We start from the raw sequence: 11761 nt of genomic DNA, 5'->3' as shown, positions 1-11761 counted from the left end.
TCAACTCAGGTGCTCATGCTTGCGGAGCAAGCACTCTTATCTACTGAGCTCTCTCCCCAGCCCCTGTGGTTATGGCTTTTAACCACTGTGCACTCCTGCAGCCCCCATGGCTCTGTTCACATTCAAAAACTGGGGAGTATTTTGCTAAAGCCATTACTGGCTAACCACACCCAGGGTTCAGCTGCATCTGGGAGGAAGCAGGAGCTCAGCCAGTAAAAGGTCAGGCAGACATAGCTCTTTTGCTGTGGAGCAGGGTATGGAGGACCCCTGTCTGAAGAACCCCCTTAGAGCCCCTGAGAGATGGTTCATATCTATAGAGAACCATTGAGCACCTTAACAGAAGGCATACGGAAAGAGGGAGGGGCTAGGCTAAGGCTGAGGGGCTGCAGAGGGGCACGGTTTGAAATCTCCTGTGGAGAAAGCCACTGATGGTCACCAGGAGCAGCGAGGAGCTGGCTGTGGGCTCAGGTTGGGTAAGGGGCTTTGTGGAGAAGGTTGGGCTTCTTTAGCCTTTAGGATGCCTGCTCCCCCTTGCAGTGCAACTTCAAGGCTGAGGGAGTTTTACCTTCTGACCATTCATGATGGCTGGGGGTCAACCAGGTTGCCATGTGTGGGAGGCCTTTGAGGGCAGAGAGTAGGCAACTGACCTGGTCAGCCAGCAGGGTGTCCAGAGGGTCCTAAAGATCTGTAAGGGTTTCACCCAGCATCTGGGTAGGCCCACCAGCCTGTACATATACAAGGCAAGCTCACTACTGGGAGAGCTGCAGGGCATCGTGATGAAAGCCTCGGAGTACCTAGAGCATGTTCTGGAGAGAGAGAGAGAGAGACTCTGGTGGCAGTCCTGCTTCAATAGGCTCAAGTAGGACCATGTAGCAGTGGTCTGCACTGTCTTTTTTTTTGCTTGTCGATGGGCTTTTGGCATGACCTGGGGTGAGGGTATACACAAGCTGGTTGATGGGTGCCAGAGTATCTGGGAACCAATTAGACACTGCTCAGGGCAGGAATCTATGGGCCCAAGAACCTCTGGCCTGGAGAAGGGCTCTCAGGCAGCCAGTCCTGACCAAGCCTATTAAAGTTGGGTTGACACCTCCCCACCCTTTCCTTGTGCTGACCAGTCACTGAGGAGTCCAGTGATCCTCTCTGGCTCAAGAAGGTATAGAGGTACCCTTTCTGTGGCCAGCACTCTATGAAGAAGCCTTGTGACTGTGTCTCCTCTCTGCAGGCTGACCCAGCTGGATGTGGACAGCCACCTTGCTCAGTGCTTAGCTGAAAGCACAGAAGACATAGTGTGGTGATGGGCTGGAGAGATGACTTAACCGTTAAGGCACTTGCCTGCGAAGCCTAAGGACCTATGTTCGACTCTCCAGGACCCATGTAAGCCAGACTCAAGGTGACATTGCGCACATGTACAATAGGGTGAGGCACACATCCGGAGTTTGGTTACAGTGGCTGGAGGCCCTGATGCACCAATTCTCTCTTCCTCTCTCCCACTCTCACTCTCTTGCATAAAAAAACAAGAACAGTCTCTTGGGCTCACCTCAAAAACAAAAGAAAGAAACAGCAACAAAAAAAGACAATATGTTCAGCTGCCAGATGGCCTCACTGCCCCTGCTCAGCTTCCTCTCCTCGGCACCCAAATCTACATGCTATCAGGATGTGGCTGCTGAGGTGCTTCTCCACGTGACTCCAGAGTGTGAGCTTCAGGACAGAGTGCTCATCACTGGCACCGTCAGAAAGCAACTGGTCTGCCATGATGTCTCATCTTCACAGCTTGACAAGGTTGGGAATCATTTAGGAGACACACTTCCGAGGAAGTTTAACTGAGGAGGGAAGACGACCCACTTTGAATGTGGGCAGTACCACACCATGGGTTGGGGGGGGGTGTCCCATTGAATAAACAAGAGAAAAGGAGAAAGTGACCTGAGCACCAGCATTCATCTGCTCTCTGACTGAGGATGCAGTGTGATTCATGCTGTCACAGCTAGAGTTGCTCTTGCTGTCATTTCTCCCCATGATAGACTGTGCCCTCAAACTATAAGTCAAAATAAACTCTTCCTTAAGTTGTTTTTGTCAAGTATTTTGTCAGAAAAAACTAATATATTCACCCAGGCAGGGGAGCCAGGATCTGTCAACAAGGCAGAACTGGGGTCTGGCCTAGTGCAACACATTTTCCTAACTATAGACCTGACATAGTGGGCCCCTTTTCACAGCCACGTTTTCTCCCAAATTAATTTTCCAGTGCATTCACCTTTCCACATTTCAAATAAGCACAATGCCTGAAGAAAGCCTTCTAAAAAGGCTGCTGTGTTAGGGTTCTTCTGACAGGGTACTCATCATGGGGGCCCAGAGGTCCCAGATAAGTTGCCTGTAGGCTAGAGACTCAGATGCTGGTGCCTCATTCAGTCTAAGAGAAAGGTCCCAGAACCAGGGAAGCCAATGTTATCTCTCTCAGTGAGAGACAAGGTAAGCTGGGGCAGAGGAGCTGGCCCAGGAAAGAAACATTCCCTTTTTCTGGTTTTGTTGTCTGGGGGATAGTTCTCCCCACTTGGTTCTGTCTCTAGAAATGCCCTTACAGACATCCCCCCCTCCATGATGCTCTTCCAGCTTTCTGGGAATTCCTAATCCAGTTAGGCTGGCAGTACTCCATACTGTGATTCCAGTACTACAACATCCTGAGAAAGGCAAAGCTACAAGGCAGTACAGACCAGTGGTTGCCTGGAGCCAGGAGAAGGAAGGAAGGAAAGAAGGGATGGAGGGGGGTGGGTACAGCAGAGTTTTAGGGCAGTGAATAGCTTCTAGCTGACCCTTCAGTGTTGTACAGGTGGTTCCATGTCTACCCAAACCCACAGAATGCACTAGAAAAACTGGGCTCTGGGAGGAAGCTCTGTGAGCTCAACAGTAAGGACAGATGCATCTCATGGGGATGGTGATAGTGGCAGGAATATGGGACTCCTGCCCTTCTTTGTGCTCTGAGCCGCAATCTGTTCTAGTAAGGAACTCTTAAGAAAAAATGGCTTCAAACTTTTCCCCCACCAAACACCTACTTTAAACAAAAATAATAACAATAAAAACATTTTCATCAAAGTCTTTAATAGATGTGCAAGAATACGAACGACCTTGGCCGTGGAGGGTGAGAACATCATCCACAGAAGGAAAACTGGCCGGCGACGGGCTCCACGGATCAACCGTACAAAACCACATGGTCATATTACTGCTTTACAATCAATTAGGAAGTCACCAGTTTTCATGAACCATTTTCAGAAGACAGGCACTATCATGCCTGGAGCCGATGGCAAATGGTAGGGTTTTTCTCCCAAGCCACACTTCAATACATCCTTCACTTTCTTTAATTTATAAAACAAATTACTATATATAAAAATCTCCCCCTTCTGGTGGGCACAATGTTATTCACATGTTTGTACATGAGTAGCCAAACTGGTAACCAGCAAGTCATTTGGCAACAGGGCAGTATTTGAAGAAACACCTCCAGTTCTAACAAACGAAGGGCCCCTGGGCTATTTGCCAAAGGAGCTGTGACTGCCCCAAAGCAGCACACTGAGGGGCTCCCAGGAGCTGGTTTGCTCTTGAACTACTTGTGGGTGTGGGCTTTCTGTGTCCCAACAGCTCTGCTTGTGGGCAGGTGTGACTGCACAGCCCTCACAACAGGGCTCTGGCCACCTCAACATCCCCAGGCAGGGCTGGATATCCCCAGGAGACCCGGAAGCCACCTTTTGGGTTCAGTTTGTGTTTTTTTGACCAGTCTTTGGGGATAAGTCTTACTAGCAGACTTTGGGAGTGCTGGTGGGAACATGTCCATATTTAATAGAAGCTACAAGGTCGCCCAGAAGCCCAGACTTGAAATAAGGAGCCAGAAACTTGGGCTGCCTCAGGGCCTCTGGAATGTGGTGCTTGGTGTTCTGTCCCAGCACCTTGAACCTGGGTGTGAGTCTATGATGTGTTCAGTGCCAGATATGGCAGTGCCTGAGAAACCTGAGTGCTGGGGTGAGAGCTGTCTTAACAACAGCGCCTCGTTTTGATTTTCTCCCATCTTTCCCAAGGCCTAAGGCATGAAGCAACTGTGATGGCAGACTGGTGTCCACACTGCCTGACACAAAGGCTCAAGGTCTCACACTGGCAGGGGAGGGGGTAAGGGTGGTGCAGGTCATGTTCCCAACATGGGCCAGCCAGCTCAGGTGGCCAGGAACACTCAAGTCAGTGCAGTCCTCTTGCTTGCACACTACCAGATACCCAAAGTATTTAGCAGATGGCTCCTGCCACCCCTGACCTACTAAGGACTTAAATGACTTCTTTTCAGAAAGCTTTGTGTTGGCCTTACTTGCTGCCCCAAATCTAAGGAGGAGGAGAATGGCTGAGTGTGGCAGTTATGGAAGCAAGAGTGCTTCCTCAGAAGACTGTGGGATTGTGGGTATTCTGTCACTTTAAGGCTAGGGTCCATCACACACATTTTCTAATCTGGAGTATTTTGATAAAAATATTTTTCAAAAATCTAATGTATAACACAAAACATCTTGGAGGCACTGGCTAATGTTTTCAGAAATATATTTTGTGCGGATTTAGTTTTCAATTTTGTCCCCCCCCCCCCTTTTTTGGTCTACTGGTGCTTTGGTGAGCAATGTTTAGAATCTCTGCAATCCAGTTTTCCCCATCAGAGTCCAGTGGGCTGGTGGGACCAGCTTTACCAACCTGGCCAGGGTGTCACTTCAGCCTAGGACCTCCCACGGCTAGCTGCACACTTGTATGAAAATACTTGTTAAATATTAACAACAGGAACTTACCGGGGTTTAGAAATGTTCCGAATCTGTAACAATTCTTGCTGCAGTGCATCCCTGCAGGCACTTAGATGCCCGTCCCCACCTACGTTCTGCCTGCTGGGAAGGTGCAGCTCCTCCTCATGTGGCTGCACTGGGGATGTCACACTGGGTGGGTGCCACTCAGAAAAAAGGCATCAGAGGAAGTTCCACATCATCGGTACATTTTATTCCTCAGGACATTACACGCTAATTTTCCTGGAGCGGGTCAGTGCATTAAGTTCTGTTTCTGCGGAAAATGTGCACCTTCGAAATGGCATGACAGTCTTGCCCTCCAGCAGGGCTGCCTCGGGCATAGGGAATGATTCCTCCAGCACAAAGTCAGCCTCTGGGGCCCGGACGCAAGAGGCTTGCTCTGTCCAGAAGCACCTGCCAGGTGCTTCCCTCTGTGGTCTAGGCGGCCAGCATCCCTCCCAGGCTGCTTGGAGCCTCGTGCCCAGCCTGACATGCATATGCTGTGGTTAAGGGAAAAGTGACAGGGTCATTCACAGGCGTGTCCACGACAGAGATGCTCGAAGCCTCACACGGATTCCTCAGTGGAGAGCAGAAGTGGGTTGATGTACTCGAAGCCTTCGAACTCAGACTGGTCGATTCTCTTTATGACGTCCCTAGAAGCACAGGAAGGGGATGGAGAGTGCTGGCCATGTTCCTTCCCTCAGGTGCTGCCCCTCTCACCTAATCCACTGCAGGAAGCAGGGACTCCAAGCAGGAGGCAAGGTGTGGGTCTGGTTATAGACTGCCCATGGCATGGTCCCCAGGGCTGGGCCATTCAGGACATGCTCCATTCTTATTGGTTGTTGGGGCATCCAGATGCTTACAGTGTTTTTCCCAGGACTTACTCATCATCTGGGGTGAGCTGCACAGGCTCGCTGGTGAACTGCGTGTCAAAGTTGTCCAGGCCATAGTCGTCCGTGATCTGCGGCTGGAAGGGAGGCAGGGCCTGCTTCTTTTCCAGCTGGGAAAAGTAACATGGGGGCAGCGTCAGATGGGTGTAGAGCATACACTGCACCCACCTAGTTCTTTACATGCAAGTAAGTCACAAATGAAGCAGGAAGCTCAGCTGATACTTGAACACCAAATGCTTTCTTCCTAAAGCACAAAATCTAGGAGGCAATACCCAATGCTAGAAAAACTCTAGTTGGGCTAAACACTGCTGAAGTGCAAGCCCTGAGGACCACTGTGCCAGGGACGAAGAGACCTCTGTGCCAGCTGGGAATCTGCGCCTGGGAAAACACTGTCATTGTGCCAGGAAGCAGAGGCTGTGGCTGGATGTTTTCTTTTTGTTTAAAAGTTTTAGAGCCAGGTGTGCCACATGCCTTTAATCCCAGTTCTCAAAAGGCAAAGGTAGGAGGATTGCTGTGAGTTCGAGGCCAGCTTGAGACTACATAGTGAATTCCGGGTCAGCTTGGGCTAGAGCAAGACACTACTTCAAAAATCAAAAAACAAAACAAAACCAAAAAAGCAAATAAATAAATAAAGATAACAAAAATTTTTAAAAAGGCTGGAGAGATGGCTTAGCAGTTAAAGTGCTTGCCTGTGAAACCTAAGAAGTCATGTTCAAATCTCCAGGTCCCATGTAAGCCAGATGCACAGTGATGCAAGCGTGCAATGTTGCATATGCGCACAAGGGGTACACACATCTGGAGTGCAGCAGCTGAAGGCCCTGGTGCACCCATTTTCTTTCTGCTTCTTTTGCTTTCTCTCTCTCAAATAAAAATAAAAAAAAAATACAAAAAAGCCATGTGGTGGTTCATGCCTTTCATTTTAGCACTCAGGAAGATGAGGTAGGAGGATTGCTCTTGAGTTCTAGTGGGCTACAAAGTGAGTTCCTTTTTTTTTTTTTTCCCGAGGTAGGGTCTCATTCTACCTCAGGGTTACCTGGAATTCATTATGTAGTCTCAGGGTGACCCCTCAAACTCATGGCAATCCTCCTACCTCTGCCTCCTGAGTGCTGGGATTAAAGGCATGTGCCACCATCCCTGGCCAGAGTGAGTTCTAAATCTGCCTGGGCTAGAGTGAGACCCTACTTCAAAATAAAGGAAAAAAAAAAGGGGGCTGGAGAGGTGGCTTAGCAGTTAAGGCACTTGCCTGCAATGCCAAAGGAGCCAGGTTCAATTCCCTAGGACCCATATAAGCCAGTTGCACAAGGTGGCACATGTGTCTGAGTTCATTTGCAGTGGCTGGAGCCCCTGGTGTGCCCATTCTCTTTTTCTCACAAACAAATAAAAATAATATATTTAAATTTTTTTTTTTTTAAAGCATGTGCTGAAAAATTGCCCTCTGTCCTTGGTTGGGTCCTCTCAGGACTTTCCTTGTGATAACTTGTCATCTCTAGTTTCTTTTTCTTTTTTTCTTTTTCTTTTTCTTTTTTTTTTTTTTTTTTGGTTTTTCGAGGTAGGGTCTCACTCTGGCTCAGGCTGACCTGGAATTCACTATGTAGTCTCAGGGTGGCCTCGAACTCTCGGCGGTCCTCCTACCTCTGCCTCCCGAGTGCTGGGATTAAAGGCGTGTGCCACCACACCTGGCTTCTAGTTTCTTATTATTTAGAAAGCAACCCTCCAGTCTCCCAGTGCTGCTCAGCAGAAAATGCACCAAAGGCAATAAGGGTTGTTAGAGGCCGACTGGCTTTTATTTTACCTTGGAACAGGACAGTACACAAGAGGAGGGACAGCTGAGTGTCTGCAAAGGTGCCAAGTGGTACCATGATGCATGTGGGCAAGGAACCCTCCCACCTTCAGTCTCATTCTTACACCCACTCATGCTTGGTGATACAGCCTCTTGTACTTGCTAATGGAGACAACCAAGTGTTTCCCTAAAGTTTTGTTGGATCTGCTAAGGGGTGGGCAAGGCTAGGTCCAGGTTAGTGCTTCTGAAAAGGCAACACTGCAGGCATGGGTTCCGTCTTCTGCTCTCCTGTGAGGAGCAGGGGTTCCCTGCCTCACCAAGGACAAGGGTTTAAGGTGCTACCTTAGAGGTGGAAAGTAGCCCCAGAACACAAAGATAAACTTGTTCTTTATAAATTAATGTCTCGTTGGGTCTTCTGTCATAGCAGCAGGTCTGACTAGTGCATTCACTTGCCTTCATTCATTAATTAGCTTTTTCTCTCTCTCTCTCTTTTTTTTTTTTTTTTGGTTTTTCGAGGTAGGGTCTCACTCTGGTCCAGGCTGACCTGGAATTAACTCTGTAGCCTCAGGGTGGCCTTGAACTCAAGGCGATCCTCCTACCTCTGCCTCCCGAGTGCTGGGATTAAAGGCGTGCGCCACCATGCCCGGCTCTCTCTCTCTCTTTTTGAGGTAGGGTCTCTCTCTAGCTCAGGCTGACCTGGAATTTAATATGTACTCTCAGGGTGGTCTTGAACCCAAGGAGATCCTCCTACCTCTGCCTCCTGAGTGCTGGGATTAAAGGTGTGCACCATCATGCCTGGCTTAATTCACTTTCTTTTTAAATTTTTATTTTTATTTATTTATTTGAGAGCGACAGAGAGAAAAAAGAGGCAGAGAGAGACAGAGAGAGAGAGAATGAGAATGGGTGCGCCAGGGTCTCCAGCCACTGCAAATGAACTCCAGATGCATGAGGCCCCCTTGTGCATCTGGCTAACATGGGTTCTGGGGAATCGAGCCTCTAAACAGAGTCCTTAGGCTTCACAGGCAAGCACTTAACTGCTAAGCCATCTCTCCAGCCCTTAATTCACTTTCTTTATCCCTTCTTTCCTCACACAGATCTGTTGCTCTACTGTGCTGGATCAGGCTTGTTCCTGATGACTGAGATCCAGCGATAAGCCAGCTTGCTGATCTTAAATAGCAAGAACAGATTGGAAACCTGGAACTGGACTCTGTCTAGAGCTCTGCAGGCCTCTTCTTGCTGAGAACTGATACTGCCTCAGTTCTGCTCTGAAGACCCCCACAGGCCAGGGCCACGTTCTCCTCACTTCAAGACACCCCCCCGCAACCCAGTGCCATTTTCATAGCTCCTTTTCAGCCACCAGACCTCCAGACTAGGGCTGTCTGATGCTTTTTGTTAGTAGGGCCTGCCCACCCTTACTCTTCTTGGAGCAATGCTATACTGGTGTCAGCTCTTGACCTAGGCCAAGAGGACAGATAGCAGGTGCTACCTTGGAATTACATCCACAAGACCACTGATTACAGTAACTGGAGGTGGGGTTAGGCTGTGCTATGCATGTTGAGGGCCTTGGGAGCCCAGCCTGAGACAGGCACTTGGGCAGGTCACAGCTATGCAAAGGCCCTGTGGCAGCAGTATGTTTGGTGTGCTGAGAGCCAGAGGAGTTTTGAGAAGTCTGAGAGGAAGAACCTAGGGAGACAGGGCAAGAGGCCCCTGGCAGAAAAAAAAAAAAGCTCTATGCTTGGACAAAGATGCTGGGGTACAAGTGAAAGTGGGGAGAAGTACATAAGGATGGGAGTAATGGGGGAAGTCCTATACACTGCTAAACATCCAGTGTGATAGGCAGAGGGGGGATGACCTTGTTTGCAAACCTTAAAGAGTAGCAGAGGCAGTCCCAGACCCAAGCACCTAGATACCTGGGTGACTTCTGCAGTTACACTCATGTAGTTGACAGAGCAGCTCTGGGTCAGTGGGTCCTTCTAGTACTGCCTCAGAGCCTCATAGTAGGGGCTCCTTGCTGCCCACATCTATCAGCATCCTGAGTCCCGTGGTCAAACCTCCAGGCTTGTCCTTCACCTCTGAGGGACTGAAGTTGTACTTACTGAAGCTAGTACTGGGCTTGATAGCACCCAGGAGACCCCAAGTGACACCAGAGTGCAGGTGCTATGGGACAGAGCTGGGCAGCCCCTTAAGGGGCTAGGCAGAGGGATAACCTGACCCTCAAGTTACGGAGGCATGTCCCCACGAGAACTAGAGATACATTCCAACAGACATGCTGCAGGAACCCCAAAAAAGCCAGTTATAAATGCAAGAAGGTGGAGATGACCCAAGTGACCATGCATGGGTGAGTGGACAAATAGAAACAGTCCATCTGTGCAACCAACACTGAGCTGCAACAGATATCTATGACAAGGACACATCTTGAAGACACTTCATCCAATAAACCACCTACTGAATAGGGTCCATTTTTAGGTAGAGTCCAACAGGCAAGTCCAGAAGCAGAACACAGATAGGCATGGTTATGGTGGGGGAGGGGAAAGGGTGACCACTAATGTCACAAGCTCTCCTGGGCTAGGTACAAAAGATTCTTCCAGGTATGACAGCACATGCTTTTAATCCCAGCACTTGGGAGGTAGAGATAGGAGAATCACTGTAAGTTCAAGGTCATCCTGAGACTACATGGTGAATTCCAGGTCAGCCTGGGCTAGAGTGAAAGACCCTACCTTGAAAAATCAATCAATCAATAAATAATAAAATAAAATTCTGGATGTGAATGTAGTAATGGCTACACACCTCAGGGATGTGTTCAAAATCAATGTGCTGAGTGTATCGAGGGGGTCACAGACCTCCCTGTCCCCTCACATTACTCAGAATCACACAATTGATATCATGTCCGCCCACTCATGGTGAAGCAAGAGTGGTGAGAGATGAAGTGAGGGCCTGGCTGCTTCTGAGACCACACTGGTGCCTAAGGTCAGGGGCAGAGGAATGGATCAAGCTCTGCTGGGTCAATGGTGGACCCCAGAGTGGCAAACTGAGAAGAGGAGAGATGGGGCAGACCCTAAACCAAGCTAAGCCTATCAAGGAAGGGCAGTGTGGAGATGGCTGAGAAGGACAATATGGGGCTCTCCCTGTATTCTTCTGAGCGCCTGAAATGGTTCTGCTAGGTTAGTACATGGACTGCTGCTTGGCTGGCACAGGGACCACTCAGTGTCAGTGTGAGGGGCTCCGTGGCTGGCTTGGGGCAGGAGTAAGTCTACAGGGCATGTTGCGATAACTGGGTCCAGCCAGGCCAGGTATTGTGAGGCTCTAGGTTAGACATTAAATTGATTGCTTCTCTCTCATGCTGCCAGAGCTACAAAAGTAAATAAAGAGCTCTCAGTCCTCAACAAGTGCCAATGTTCTGAATATTGACTAAGTATCCGAGGTCCAGAGGACAGCACATCAGGTCTGACTGTGTAATAATGCAGCCAGCTCTGGAAGAGCTGTGGGTTAGGGACAGTGACTATCCTGACTACCTGCTACCGCCTGGCCAGCCTAGTCCCTTCCCTACCTCCTTTCAGGGTCCACACATGCAGAGGACAGCCCTCTAAGTAGAGTGGCTGGCCATATGGACAGGATCCCTCTCTGACCCCAGGGATGGAGTGTGCCCATCAGCACTGACTGAGAGCTATCAGGAAAGCACAGGGTGGGATGGGGGAGGCACACCTACTGCACGGAGCTGGGCAAGTTCCACATTTACTCAATGAGCTAAACTATTTTTCATTCAAAAGAATGTATTTTACAGGTTGTGCTTTAATAATTCTGCATCTGCTTATTTTGAAATGAGTTATATTCCATTTTCTTCTAATATCAATAATGGACTGAAGTTAGAACCTTGAACCTGGCACTTGCCACCCTGCTCAGTAACTGGGGACAAGACAGATGAAGACCAGATTTTCTTTTTTTTTTTTTTTTTAAACTATCACCAAAGAAGATCCCTTTGGGGCCCAGACCCACACAGCAGGCACCCAAGCCCACACACCACATGGGGATAGTGAGGGGCCTTTCAACACTTACCAGGTCCCAGTCTATGCTGCGGAAGAAGGCATGGGACTTGATGTCAGAAAACCCAGTCTGTGGCCGGCAGCCGAGCCTCTCTTTGGGGTCCTGATGTCAGAGTTCAAACAAAGATGAATCAGGCTCCCCAAGGACACACTTAATTCAACCTGTACCCAAAAGGGTGACCTGGCTTCCCCTATGGGAGCACACCACCTCTAGCTATTTTCCTGTGTCCAGCTGAGTGTGACCTTCCCTCAGTTGGGCTCTTCCCA

General features: G+C 49.1%; 1 protein-coding gene across 5 annotated transcripts in view; it reads right to left on the bottom strand.

Moving 5' to 3' along the window:
- Positions 1-4972: 4972 nt before the first annotated feature.
- Prkcz (protein kinase C zeta) overlaps positions 4973-11761 on the bottom strand; it is a 145783-nt gene continuing 138994 nt past the window's right edge. For all 5 annotated transcript variants that reach the window (XM_004657725.2, XM_045149682.1, XM_004657726.2 and 2 more), the window contains 3 exons: positions 11508-11597; positions 5669-5784; positions 4973-5437 (listed from right to left, as the gene is read on the bottom strand). In XM_004657725.2, the coding sequence (XP_004657782.1) occupies positions 5350-5437; positions 5669-5784; positions 11508-11597 (294 nt within the window). In that variant the 3' untranslated portion in view covers positions 4973-5349. The remainder of the gene's footprint in view (positions 5438-5668; positions 5785-11507; positions 11598-11761) is intronic.

Source organism: Jaculus jaculus, chromosome 5 (assembly GCF_020740685.1).
Source record: "Jaculus jaculus isolate mJacJac1 chromosome 5, mJacJac1.mat.Y.cur, whole genome shotgun sequence".
Lineage (NCBI taxonomy): Eukaryota > Metazoa > Chordata > Mammalia > Rodentia > Dipodidae > Jaculus > Jaculus jaculus.
Note: the sequence above shows the minus strand (reverse complement) of the source record. Positions and strands in the feature narration are given on the sequence as shown.